Source organism: Rhagoletis zephyria, unplaced genomic scaffold, assembly GCF_001687245.7.
Source record: "Rhagoletis zephyria isolate East Lansing unplaced genomic scaffold, Rhagoletis_zephyria_1.1 Rzeph_scaffold_00125, whole genome shotgun sequence".
NCBI lineage: Eukaryota > Metazoa > Arthropoda > Insecta > Diptera > Tephritidae > Rhagoletis > Rhagoletis zephyria.
Window position 1 is genome coordinate 173,436 of NW_016157209.1, and position 15,117 is coordinate 188,552.

At 33.7% G+C, this 15,117-nt stretch overlaps 1 protein-coding gene across 15 annotated transcripts in view; it reads right to left on the reverse strand.

The window, feature by feature from the left end:
* RIC-3 (RIC3 acetylcholine receptor chaperone) overlaps positions 1 to 15,117 on the reverse strand; it is a 33,513-nt gene that overhangs the window by 4,540 nt on the left and 13,856 nt on the right. For 9 of the 15 annotated variants that reach the window (XM_017636233.1, XM_017636212.1, XM_017636220.1 and 6 more), the window contains 5 exons: positions 12,634 to 12,777; positions 11,493 to 11,619; positions 10,336 to 10,356; positions 8,035 to 8,366; positions 3,870 to 4,109 (listed from right to left, as the gene is read on the reverse strand). In XM_017636233.1, the coding sequence (XP_017491722.1) occupies positions 3,870 to 4,109; positions 8,035 to 8,366; positions 10,336 to 10,356; positions 11,493 to 11,619; positions 12,634 to 12,777 (864 nt within the window). Of the gene's footprint in view, positions 1 to 3,869; positions 4,110 to 4,616; positions 4,703 to 8,034; positions 8,367 to 10,335; positions 10,357 to 11,492; positions 11,620 to 12,633; positions 12,778 to 15,117 lie in introns of all 15 variants that reach the window. The other 6 variants (XM_017636285.1, XM_017636277.1, XM_017636314.1 and 3 more) reach the window with 3 other exon arrangements.

Below are 15,117 nucleotides of genomic sequence, written 5' to 3' on the forward strand. Positions count from 1 at the left end.
ACCGAGTTTGGTACAAATTGGTAGAACGGTTACCGATATACTTATATGTGATCATAAGTGGGCGGTGCCACGCCCATTTTCCAAAATTTTATCCCAAACATGTTTCTTTGTTAAGAATTGTTGCAACCATCAATTTTGAAAAAATTAGCTTTAATATTTCGTATTTTTCTAAATTACCGCTATATGGGATGTGGGCGTGGTTATTTTCCGATTCTTTAAATTTTCGGCCATTTGGTATGCTGTACCAGGACCAACAACTGTGCCAAGTTTGGAAGAAATTGGTGTAGCGGTTACCAAGATATACACATGTAACCATAAGTGGGCGTGGCTACGCCCATTTGCCAAACTGTTTTAATATTCTTATTTTTCGTCTAAAACTCATTGTAAATATAAATTTTAAGTGAATTATCTTTAGTAGTTACTAAAATATCGCACTTTTCGTACTTCTGAAAATTACCGTTATATGGGAGGTAGGCGTGGTTATTGTCCGATTTCGCCCAATTTCAATACCATCCGTCCTACGCCCAAAAGAAGTCTACGTACCAAGTTTCGTTAAGATATCTCAGTTTTTACTCGAGTTATCGTGTGCACAGACAGACGGACGGACGGACAGACAGACAGTCACCGCTTAATCGATTTCTCTTTTCATTCTGATCATTTATGTATACATTTGTCTATATCTATCTAGATTCGTTTTGCCTGTTACCAACAACCGTTATGTGAACAAAGTTATAATACCCTTGTGCACAAGTGCGCTCGGGTATAAAAAACCATACGGCCACTTTTGGCATTTACTGCCATTATCGCCCCGCAGAGCGATAGACCACGAAACGACGGCGAACGAAATTCGTATTTTGCTTTGGCTGTTTTCAATTTCATATGCCTTCGGGAGAAAACTTCATTAAAAAAGGACCACAATGGGAAAAATGGGACTAATTTGTTTCGCATTTCATTAACATACAAGCAATGCTTGCAATATTTTATTTAACAAAACATGTTCATCAACGTAAAGATTGGTTCCTAAACAATAACAAAAAGTTCTTCAATTCAAATTACACATAAAACAAAATTAACATACAATTTATCACATACGGGCACATACGTCAATTTTATATACACATTTATATTACATTTATACATTTATTACATTTACTACATTTATATATATATTTATTATATTATATTACATTTACATTTATATTATTATCACTCCATACAAAAAAAAAATCTGGCATTGTTTTTCCATCAGAATTATATTTTAAGACTTCCACCAAAATATTTCGAGGAAATATTTAGAGCTGAACCGATTAGAAAATATCATCAAAAATCTCATTACTTTGATTCCGCTGATAAAATGTTTAAACATTTTTATGCAGCCTTTTTAAGCTTAAACTCTTTTATCTGATGAGATTTTTTGGAAAACATATTTTTAATAATTTTATTTATGAAAAATTCGATTTTTGGGTAAATATTTTAAAATCGGTACAGCTCACGTAAATCTTAATGCTTTTCCAAATTTGTTTGGCGGAAGTCTTATGGCCTTATTCATAAAAAATAAGGTAGGTTTAAAGGGCTTTATAAAATGACATTTTCATACATTTTTTCAGTTTATGAACCTTTTTAAAGCTACATTATTTTTTATGAATAAGGCCATTAAAATTTAATAAAACACGCAATTTCTTTTGGCAAGGCACTCTAGTGTATGTATGTATATATGTATGTAGATATCAATGTAATACATATGTAATTACCTGACTTGATAAATTATTATTGCATATACTAAACAGTATCATATGAAATTGGGAAATTCTGACTATCATCGATCTAACTGGTGATTCTATTGCAAACCCAGTAGTGTGTTTTACTAACCGCACAAAGTGTTTTGGACAACATTATACTTATGGTTGATTGAACTGAACTCTTACTTGTTTCGTAGTTTAGTTTTAATAAGAGATAGTTAGAAAAGTTTAAGTTGTCAACCGCGTTGTCAAAGAACCAAATCTTTCACTGTATGCGAAAATACTGTTTTACTGTCATGATGAAATACTAAAAACTTTTTGTATCATAATCGGAATCATTTTCGCAAAAGAGATCCAATCTTAATTAAAGGGACCAGCGTACCAAACGATAAAAAATAACCATTTTTAGTCCAATTGGATCAAAATGGCAACCGTGATGCCTGTGGATGTTCTAATTTTGACAGCGCGAATTTCGGCGTGGGTACTTCGCCGTTCGCTAGCATAGTGTTTCCACCTTAAGAAAAAAAAAACAATTTTTTACGTAAACATGGTATTACACAGGCCAACAAAAATGGAAAAAATGGTGCGGCAAATGTTAAAACTGCTTTTGGTAGACTTTTGCAATATTTTAGAATCAATGCAATATTTTAGAAGCTCTAGCATAGAGACAAAACGTGATAGAATCCACTTAAGCTTAAATTAAAGCCAGAACTCCGCCGCCAAGGTAGGGTATAACAAGGTGTTCCAGTTGGTCGGCAGTCCTGTATAAACACTCAACGATCCATGTCCTAGCTCACAGTCAGCGTAAGGAGAATACTCACCCCACTTCAAAGGAAAGGTAGTCGCCGACGAATTGGCGAGGGAAAACTAATCGTCAGTAATCTTTGGGCCGAAACCATTTAGCGGTCTCAGTTGTCCTCCTTCGAAACTTGTAATTTCCGAATAGGTAAACTCAGAGCGCAGTCAGTACTGGAGAGCAGTAGGGGCCTTATGCATACAAGCCCCTTTTCATATCCTTTCGTTATGAGGGACATACAAACGTACATATTTTGAATAGAGCCAACAAGAGGTGACTCACGGTTACCTAACCGATGATTATCAACCACGCTCCCGCAACGGGTTTTGTTAGATACCCATATCATAGAAATACAAACTATTTTCGATGTCTTTAGGTTTTTCTGAGGTGGTTGTCTATAGTAAAAAGTGTGAAAGCGCTTTAAAATTAGAAATACGGCTTTTGTTAATATTGAAATCTTTGAGGAATATCTGAGAGCCATTTTTACATTGGTAGACCTCTTAATTTGTACATTGAAAATCTATAGTTAACTTCCGAGAGTTAAGATTTCGGCATTGTCTAGGCTTAATAGACGGCGACTGTGGCTGAGTGGTTAGAGGTGTGCGCTAACAATCCGCAAGCACTGGGCTCAATCCGTGGTCTGAGTAATGTACGGGGGCAATTTAAAAAGTCAGTGACTCCCGAGCAGTAACTTTAAATGCAACACTGCTCATGTCAACTGCCGGGGCTGGATTCTGTAAATGTGAGAAAATGCAGTGTACACCGAGTGCGAAACTCAAAACCAAAAACTCACCGAATAAATTTTCAGTGTACACTTGCAAACTCACAGTTACATCATCCTGCCCCTAGAAAATATTGAGGAAGTTGTGTTTGATATGGAAAAAAACTGAATTTCGTGTGGTGATTAAGCATTAGTTTTGAGTAATAAATCCACTACAAAAACCAAGGTAAGGCTTGATAAATATATGAGGATTCTGCGCCATCAATTTCAATGGTTAAAAAATGGTTTACTGAGTTCCGTTGTGGTCGCACCAGAACAAGAGCTCGCCACACCAGAAATCGTCGGCAAAATCCATGGAATGATATTGGACCATCGGGGGAATGAAAGTGCATGAGTTGGCTGAGGCTGCAGGCGAGTGGGTGCAACACATTTTACATTCATATTTAGACATGAAAAAGATATCTGCACGATGGATGTCTTTTCATTTTGAGCATTATATGTTTATATTTGTATCGATCCCTTTGGGCTGTTACAAACAACCGATATGCGAACAAATTTATAATAGGTACCCTTGTGCACAAATGCGCTCGCATATAAAAATGACGGAACTTACCGCCACTGATCGATCGGCACTGCCCTCCCGTTTCTTTCGTTGTTGGATATTTTTTTCGTCTACATCATCTAAAGGTTTGCTCGTAGAACTCTGCACTTTGCTAGATGGGGTTTCAATTTTCACTGCATTTTCTTCGTTCTTTATGGTGCCTTTGCTACCCTCGTGCTCATGTTCATGCTCAGATTTTGTATGCCCATTGGAAATGTCTCCAAAGTTCGATGTCGAGTTTTCGCTTGATGTCTGCATTGAAAAATAAGACGAGGGTTGGAAGAAACAACAAAATTAAATATAATTTACAGAATACATTTTGCATTAATTTTAGTTGTTATTTTATTTTTTTTAACATAAACAGGCTTAACTCTGCGAGCATGCCATGGGCATTAGTGAAAAGGTTTAGAGAATGTTAGTGAAAAAAAATGTATAGCCTTGAAAAACTACATGCGGATTGCTCACTATTTTTTAAATTTTTGTAAGATAAATCAAAAAGTGGTAAATAAGTAAAAATTACTAGGGACACTCACACACACAAATTTTGTAGTTAGTATTAAGTAAGTAAGAAGAAAATTAAAAACATTTAATCAAGTCAAATTTTGAATTTAACAAAAAAAAAGCACAAATAAAAATTTAGATCACGTAGGCACTTGTACGCTTACGATCGTAAGATTTCAGTACGAATTCGAGCGAAAAACGACAGTGAAATATACATACATATGTATACCTATAAGTGCATATGTGGGCATGGCTAACCTTAGGTGTATCGGAAGTCGCTTTGTTCTCTCGTAATTTTATTTGCTCATCAGCAGCATCAATTAGACCTTGAATGGCTGTCACAACTACTCGTTTCGTTTCGGTTTCGATTTCGATTTCGATTTGGTTCGGTTTAATTCGATTTTTAGATTTTTTTTTTCAAATTTCAGTTTTTGGTTTATAATTTTAATAGGGGTTCGTTCGTACACGCACACAATATGGAATAAATAATGGAGAAGAATGTTATACGAATATTTAAACTGTTTTTTGTTTTTTTTTTTTTTTTCTTTTCAGAAGAGAACTGTACTTATATTATTTATGCTAATAGTAATATTTATGTATAAAAGTTGCAATATTTAAATGGTTTATGGTGAGAAGCGATGATACTTTGTTCGCAAATGCGCTAACATACCAAAAAATAGAGATAGTAATATCAAATAGATTATAGGAGAATTTCGAAAACAAATTAGACTCAAATGCAGAAATCATTTAAAATATGTCCTCTTCTTGATTTTTTGTAGCTTTATTTTTTTAACTGCAGTAAACTACGAAATTAGATATTTTTGTGTACTTCATTACATTAAGTGATTATTAAGTATATGTATTGTTTAGAAAATTACAAGTTAGTAGTTATATTTGAAACATGCATTTGCAAAACTTATTTGTGTGATTCATGCCTTCGTGTTACGTGGAAATTTGGAAATAGGCGGCGAAAGTAATAACTTTACGGAATAAGACGAAGCGAGACGAAAAATGACGAGATGGGATCAGTCGTAGCGAAAGGATTTGCAAAGTTAAAAGAACCCGAACTGTGAGAGAAGAGAATTCACAAGGTAAATGTGTAAATGCAAAAATCGACTAAAATCAGTCATCAAATCAATATAATTCATGCCATTTCTAGTGACTGATAGCGTTGCAGCGTGGTTGCTTATACATTTGTGGGGAACTTTTGGGGCATATGGCATATATATTTTTGGAGGATTTATGCATTAAGATTAAAATAAGACTTCTATATATACTTAGTTTGGTGAAGTGACTTGAAGGCGCTAGAGTTGAGACTTAGTTTAAGACGATTTTTGTATGTTTTAATTTTTTGTTGTGAACGGTCTAATGTGCTTTTCGCTTTATAAATTGTATGGCGATCATCTTGTAACGAACGTAAATACCAATAATAACGGTGATAATAAAAAAAGATACAACATTTTAAATTAAATTTGCAGTTTGTAACAAAAGTCTGGTAAATCAAATAAAAAAAGGATTTTACACGAATTTTATGAGTGCAGCTAACTACAAATTATTGTTTAAAATAAAATAATTTTGATATTTACAGCCAGAATTTTTTTTGTTCTTTTTTTATATTTGTATGTATTTGTGGAGATATTTGTAAATTTTGCAAAAGTAAAATAATTGCTCAAGTCGCTTTTTTTACTCCTTAATACTTGGAATTTAAATATGGTCAATCTAGTTGGCTGCTTATATAAATATACATACCTCAATTTTCTTGTTTTCCTTTTAATTTAAAACTAAACAATTCTAATCTAAGCTTGCCAAGTTCAAAATTGGAACTGTTGCCACAGCTCAAAATTTACTTAGTTTGGGCTTTTGTTTACAGTCTAAGATCCGACAAAGGCGCGCGCCCTTCACCCATCTGTTTAATGGATGAAATCGTTTTTATATGAAATTTAACGTGTTAATAAATATTTTGCGAGTGGGTTGGCTAAAATAAATCCTGGCCAGGATATTTTTAATTAAATATTCCAATTTTTTTTTTATTCTTTAATTTTGTACTCATTTGTTTATTGAAAAATTTGTATACCAATTGAAAGTATTAAGCCTATAAAATTATATTTCCTGATTTCAACTCCTCGTTTGTTGAAACCCTTTTAACACCCATTGGTACCTTCAGGGAATTGTAAAGGTGGTAATATGAAGACGCCAGTTCAAGAGAATGCGTGTGTGATTCAAAAAGTCTCATCAATATGACTCCAGGAGTTGCTTCGTGGCATTGGCCGCGTAAATTCTGGCACTCTCCTGCAGCAGATGGACGCTCTCTGTCAATATGCCACAATCTCCATCATCATAATTAAAGAACAAAAATGGAATTATTCCATTCACAACGAGATTGCGGATGACTGCGCGGATTTCTTACTTGGCGGGAGATCGGGTCGACACTTTTCGCGAGTCACGCCCACACAGAAGTGTACATATCGACAAAAAATTCCCTACCGCCAATTGGAGCCACTAGTTTTAGAACTTGTGATGTAGTAAATTAAAGACAAAATTTTGTAAAATTTTAAAATGTAGTTTTTTGGGTCGCAAGGACGAATAGGTATGGAAAATGCCCTTTTAATAATTTTTTATTTGCCAAATTAATTTATTAGAAATTAGAGGCTGTGTTGGTGCATACATACAATATTAACCTTAAAACAACGGCGCACAACGTAGGGCTTTTCCAGCCTACGTGCTCCGTGCTCTGCGCGGGGCAGCCACTCTAACCTTAAGATATATTTATACCCGAGCACACTTGTGCACAAAAGTATTATAACTTTGTTCACATAACGGTTGTTTGTAACAGACAAAGAAAGAATCGAGATAGATATAGACAAATGTATGCATAAATGATCAGAATGACAAAAGAAATCGATTAAGCGGTGACTGTCAGTCCGTCCCCCCGTCTGTGCACACGATAACTCGAGTAAAAATTGAGATATCTTAACGAAACTTGGTACTTCTTCTCAGCGTAGGACGGATGGTATTGAAAATGGGCAAAAGCGGAGAAACACCAAATCTTCGTTTTCACTTTTATTTGGTATCCATATTGTTCTGCTTGGACAAAGATTTTAAAAATATTAAAAAAAAAAAATTGACGTCAGGGAGGGAAATTTAAAATGCAGTTCTACTATTTATTTGGGCCCTAGAAATTTTTTGGTTTTTGTAGCACGGTGTAGTAAGTAAAGTTACAAAATTTTCTGCTAACCTCGCTTTATGAGGTTTTTTCTTTTACTTTTTGTTGGGGAAGTCCAGTCGTGGACGCGTTTAAGCTAGCTATCTAATTTTAGTTGAGTGAAAACAAAAGACTTAAGCAACGAACCGGATTTTAAGACAATTGTTAAAATTGAAAGTACAATAAATTTTCAGTATTTTTATTAAAAAAAAAACAAGGTTGCTTTATGTGTAATCTTAAAATTCGGGCCTAAATACTACTACATTTTTATTTATATTTTCTTCCGACTCAACTTCAGCAATTATTTTACCTTTCTTCAACTTTCTTGAACTAAAAAGTCGTATGTACTTATACTGCCTAATAATTTCATGTATAAATTGTATGTACGCTAAACATGTGGAGAACTCTTAATGTATGAAAGTTAACTTTTTTGATTCTATATTTTTTAAATTAATTTGGGTGCGTCTATCTAACCTTAGCTTCATATTGGTCTGAGTTCATTTCAGCAATTAGTTTAGCCATCGCCTTTTCGGTATCCTCAAGCTTTTTGCGCAACTTCTCAATTTCCATTAATTGTTCGGTTTCCTTGTTGAATCCGGCCGCCAAGATACCACCGCCATAAACACCAACACCACTACCGCAAGTGGCTGGAGTACCATGACTGTGTTGTTTCAGTTGCGATGAGAGAATAGAAGCTGCGGTGGCAGTTGCCAAACTGGCATTGTAAAGTTCGCTGCCATTTCCAGCACCACCACCGCCGCCGCCAACGCCACCACCACTGCTGATGTGTTCGCGCAGTCTCGGGCCTAGAATGTTATTGGTTTTGGTATTTGGTTTCAGTTGGATAATACACAACAACACAATAAGAGAACAACAACACTATAGATTTTAGTAATCGCTTCTTCATCAAGTTTTTGTTAATTTGTAAAATGAAAAATATGCACATTAATGTATAAAACCATACATACATACATGTATATATGTACATGAGGGTGGTCCTTAAATATAGGAAGCAAATTTTTACATCAGATTTCCTAAGCCTTAACCGCGTGGAGTGGCGCACAGGGGCCAAAGTTCAGATTATCCTATGAAGACGTCGGGACCAAAATTTATATGTGATATCTTCAACTTTGGTAGTGTCGATTTTGGGTATTAAATGATTTTTTTTTAACCTTTAGAGTCTCCATAGAGGCATCTGGCCTTTGACCCCTTTGCGACACGCCTTAATCGACTCCAATCGGGACCAAAAGTTAAAATCTTCGACTATAGTTTTGTCGATTTTGGGTACTAAATAGATAAAAAAAATTATTTTAATTTTTTGAGTCTCTATAGAGGAATCTGAACTTTGGCCACGTCTTAACCGTCTCCAATCAGGATCAAAAATTTATATGTGATACCTGTGGCTGTGATATTACCTATTGAGCGGGTGAGACGGAACAAAATCGTTAATTTGATTTTTTTAAAGACCACCCTAATATACATATGTATATGCAAGCATACAAAAAATGTGTTAAAATAATATACAAGAGTATTAAACACGAAAATAAGGATATACATCCTTTTTATGCATGTATACGTAAAAGATGTAAGAACAGTGCCGACAACTTGATTAGCGCACCTTTTCCATCCTCAATACTGACAGTTTTCCTTTTGTTGTTTTTTTTAATATTCACTAATTTTTTATAAAAATATGGCATATTCATTAACAAAAACCATGTAAATCAGATTTTAAAACATAATAATAATAATATTATTATTAAAATGGCTTGGTCGGGTTCGAACCCATCTCCTGCGGAATGGTAGCGCGCACTGCTAACCACTACACTACAGCGGTCGCTAAACATAATACAAGATTAATAATAATTTAACAAATTTTCATCATAATTTCAAACTTTTTAGAATTTCTTAAGTATGCAGTTTCGTTGCCTATCAAATTCGTATAAGCCTTAAAAAAAGCGTAATTTTTTTAAACATTTTTTTGTTGAAGGTGTTACGCATCTTCTTCCATACAAAGTATGTTTGCCAATTTTTTTATATGGCAAGAAAAATATATCAAAAATCAACACAAATTTTTAGAAACTTGAGGCTTCTTATACTAAAATTTAAGGGGCTAGAGGAGTTTGAAATTTTTTGGATTATAATGGGTTTTGTATAAAGCTCGGATATACAAACAAACATGACTTTGAACAAAAGGAAAACTATCAATAAGGAGGATAAAAAGGGCGTGCCAATCAAGTGGCCATCACTGTGTACGAATATATGGCAAAATAAAGGATTTTTTTTATTATTATTATTATAGGTGACGTATGCTGGTAATAAGTGTATTTGTGTGCAAATATGTACTTATGTATATTTATTACTTCACAACAACAATAGTTACTGTTAAGAGTAGGTTTAAAATGCAGTTGATAAACATGTATGGAACAAATTAAAATATTTATGTAATATTCTGTTGGTCCAAAATTACCAATTAGACTATTTGTAGAAATGGAAAATTTCCTTAGGGTTCTTTAGTTTTATAAAAATGTAATATGAGAAAAATTAAATAAAATTCAAATGATCACCAAACTCTGTTCTTATATATATGCAGTCAAAAAAGTAGGACATATTTTAAAATGACTATAACAAAAAATTGTAGCAAAAATATTATGTAGCTTCAAGTGATGTATATTTGTATTATGTGTGTTTGCTAGGAGATTTAACTGTACTTATGTTTAGTTTCGGAACCCTTCAAAAGCACTTGTTCACTTTATGAAATAAAAAACGTCTGCTTACTTGCTTGATGTTCTCTCCACCCTGAATTTTCAGTGTGCATGAGAAGAAAATGAAAGAAAATACGGATACAAAATGTCTTAAGTTTGTGTTCGAAATGAATGTCGGACAACTTAGTTAATGATAGGACCAGTTACAATAGTTCGAAGTAGTAACTGTGAATCAATTATCTGAGCGCAAAAAAACAAAAACGATTTCGCAGATCTGTGGGTATCCACAATTAAATGGCATTTTAAACTTCAGAAACAACAAAACTTAAAACTCGAAATTATTTTTCATAGGAATTATGCCAGTTCATTAAAAGTTTGGAGGCTTTTTCAGTTTACGTAAATTCAATTAATGTAATATAGAAAAATATGAGTTATAAAAAAACATTGCATCTATGGCTAGTTTCAAGATGAAGGGATGTGACGGAAAAAATTTCTTTGATTTTTTTATGAAAAAATTCTTATTTACCTAAGTACTATTACGATTATTTTCTATTAAGTTAAGAATCCGGCTCTGAGAAAATCTCAAGAAATATTTTTCATTGCAGTAAATTTTCTTGAGAGCTGCAAACTAATTTAATAGATTTAGGTAGAAGAAAATTACGCTCTCCTGTTTTACACGTTATTTTTTGTATGCTTTTTTTTTTTTGAAAGCTGGACACTATGCTGAAAGTCGGAAAGAACACTGCTTGTCTAATTTTTCAATCTTTAAAATTTGTCAAATACGTATTTTGAATAATTAAAAAGAATATTTGTTGATTTCATATGGCAAAGCGACATAAGAACCACCATGGCCGAACTAAAGCTCGTCATTCCGTAGATTCCGAGTTCGAAGGCAGCTCAACCCAGTTTTTATTTTTAATTCTTTTTAAGTTAAGTAATCTAATAAATAGTAAGCCGATTTTTTATTTGTTTCATTATTAAAATTATCTCTCTAATATAGGAGTTATGTCTTCTTGAAGATAAACCATAAAGATGAGATGCTTTTTGTTTTTAAATATTCATATAGTATCACTTGACCCTAGCTCTAATTGTTATTATTTTGGTTGTGTATTTTCCGTGCTTAAATAATATCATTTTTTTTTTTTTGTATTTCGTTCAGTTCAATAAACCCAAGCACCTATGTATGCATTTTAAAATAGCTAATTATGAATAATACAATGTATGACTTACCTAACTTAGAGCCATTGAGTTCCTCAACATGTCTGCCATTTTCTTGACCAAACACTTCCTTTCTGAAATTGGGATCACTTGGTGTAGGTCCATAAGGCGCATTCGGTACAGGCTTTTTGAAAACTATCTGTAAAATTAAAATATACAATTTATTTTTAATGAAATTACGTGTATTCTTACATAAATGGCTTTGTGACAAGGAATTGGGTGACTCAGTGAATTTTCGCGAATTGACTCAATGGGCCTCATGCATAAAAAGTGAATTTAAGCTCCAACTCGATTTTCAGTACAAATTCTTGAGCTTGAGCTCACCCCTTCAGTGCAAAAATTGAGTCTGAGCTTAGACTCATTTTTTATGCATGAGGCCCAATGACTCAAGCTCTCAATGCTGCCGTATAGAGCTGATGAGCGACTTTCATCGCTCGGCAGAACGATTGCAAAATAGTGCGCTATTAGGTATGTACATATACATATATGTACTTAGTAGATATCAATGCTAGTCACTGTTGTAGCAGAAAAGTTACATGGGGTACTTGAACGAATTGCAAATTTTGACAGCGAAACATTTAGTAAAGTTGCATTCATGTTTGCTTGCTTCGCTTAAGTACCTGGCGAACATATATATAGCTGAACTGAAGTGTAGTGAGTGGCCTTATTCATGAAAAATTGAGTAGAGCTAAAGGACTTTATAAAGTTACATTTTCATACAAATTTTCGATTTATAAAGTCTACTCAACTTTTTATGAATTTGGGTGTAATTATTGAGCTACGGATTCACTTTGCTTTTCAAAATATGTGTTTTAGCGTGTGTTGCACTTCGCTCAGAGCTGAGTTACCCAGTACTACTTAATAAGATTCGTTTCATTCTTCAGGTTTCGTAACAGCAAGTACTTAGTACGAATTAAAGCATTATATAATAGGGGTAATAGATTGACTTTTTTAATGCATATCAAACCAAGTATATATTGAGGTTTGACAGCTTCCAAAGCGACCTAGACCATATGCACTAGATTGTGATTCTTATTAGTTTTCATGAATTGGATATTAAACTACATAAGAAAATAAAAATAATTGGCTGTTCTTAATGCAATCGGAGAGTTTCGGTACTGGATCATTAATTTTACATCATGGTGATTATTACCTTCATAATAGTGTATCCAAAGAAGACAACGATGCCAATGGTATAAAGGGGCATTAAAAAGCCCACACTACCCCCACCGCGAGGCTGAGGTTGATGCATAGAGCCGGCACCCATGGGTGGACGCATGCCGGGTATAGGTCCAGGCTGTCGAAGAAAGAAATTAATATATTTTGGTGTTAATTTAGTAGATTATTAATAAAAGTAGAGAATATACATAAGTATAAATACAGATTATAGAAATGCAAAGAAATATCTTTTAAGAAATGTATGAATTCAATGTGATCATTTACACATGTATGTGCATTAGGGTGGTCCAAAAATGCATGTCCAAAAACTATAAAGTTCGGAAATTTAATGTTCTCAGGACTGTTCTATACCGAAAAAATATACCATGAATTTACAATACGCCAAATATTGGCGTTCTGCCTTCTAGGAATTAGATAAAGGTCAAAACGAAGTACATATCTAATGCCGTCAGACAAACAGTCAAAGCATAAGCGTCTCGATACCCACGCGACTGTTGACAGTTACAAGTTTGCAAAAGTAGAGGACTTCGTTTATTTAGGAACGAGCATTAACACCAATAATAATGTCAGCATCGAAATCCAACGCAGAATCACTCTTGCCAACAAATGCTACTTTGGACCAGTGATGCCAGATTGTGGGTAATTTCCCTATTTTAGAGATATTTTGTAACAAACATTTTTAAAAGGAAAAAAGGGACATTTTAAATAAAAGAGGGATTTTCATTTAACACAATTAGCGATGCATAATTGATCAAAATTCAAAAATATTCGAAACTTACGAAATTAATCGTTCTGAATATATGATGTGGGGTAAAATTGTGTATAAGTAATAAATAAGGACAAATTTGAAAATTTTCCCACGTTAACCAATTTAGGCGCTGAGTAAGAAAGAATATTTTTAAGTTCTTTGGGAATTTTGTGGGATAAATTTTTAAGATTGAGGGATTTTTTCCCAATTGTCATTGGTAATTTAGCAATGAAAGTCTGGCATCACTGCTTTAACTGTCGTACAAAAATCACACTTTATAAATCACTCATCATGCCCGCGCTGGTATATGGAGAGAAAGATTTACGGGATTTTGTGCGTTGGCGAAGGCAAATAGACGATTTAGGGATGAGATGTATGAGCTTTACAACTATATAGACATAGTCCGGAAAATTAAAATACAGCGGCTACGCAGGCTTGGTCAAGTCGTATGAATGGGGAGAAAGGCTCCAGCTCTGAAAGTATTCAACGCGGGTCGCGATGCTGGTAACAAAGGAAGAGGAAGGCTCCTTTGCGTTGGAAAGACCATGTGGAGAAGGACTTGGCTTCACTTGATATTTCCAATTGGCGTCAGTTGGCACAGAGGAGAAACGACTGGCGCGCTCTATTGGACTCGACCAAAATAAGATAAAATTTAAAATATTTCTCAAAACTAAGCCACGTCAAATTTTAGTTTCACATAAAAAATTACGACAATTTTGTTATCTTTATATATATTTTTGGTATGAAAATTTGTATGGACATGTAATTCAAAAGCAATTATATTTTCAAAACAAATGAAAATTGCATCGCTAACGGCCAAGTGACTATGCATACATATGTACACACATAGATACTTAAGTACACTTAGGTATCTTTTTACGCGTTTTTTCATGCGGATTTGAATTTATGCGGTTTTTTTCAAACCATTTTTTCGCTTCAGCGATTTTGCTTTTTTGACAGTTCTTATTACTTTTTTTAATGTGTAAGAGACAAATAATAAAATAAATAAATAATAAATAATTTTTCTTTGTATTCTTACATAACTCATGTATTTATTGGGTATTTTTTTTTTGTTTTTGGTTAAAAGACAAAATTTTATTCATTTCATTAATGTTCAGTTTTACATGGAATTATAAGTGTTGAAGTGAAGAAATAAATAGTTTTTTTTGCTTAATATTGCCTCGCTGGATATTTTTATGCGGTTTTTTAGAATTTTGTATATGGGATATCTGAATTTATGCGGTTTTTGAAAATGCTGGAACGCATCCCCTGTTTTTGTATGGAAGTAACGAACTTTTTTATGGGGATTTTTTTATGCGGCTTTCTGAGGATCGCATGTACCGCATAAAAAAAGACCTAAGTGTACATATGTATTTATGTATGCACATACTGCTATATGCAAGCAGTCATAATTAATTAAGAGCTGTCTGCGTGATTGCAGCGAAAATAAAAGAAAAACGAAGTGATCTTGAAAGAGAAAGGCGAAAGTTAGATTATAAACAATACCGACTAATTTTGTAAGTGCAGATGTGTGCTTTAAAAATACAAAACTTTACAGATATTTAGCGATTTGGAAAAAAGAGCGTGAGAATTTTTTGACCGTGAAATATCGAGCGGGCAAATATGCGTGAGTGTTTCCACACATATGTACATACGTATGTATGTATGTAAATAAATGCGTACATACATACATACATAAATGTATACCTA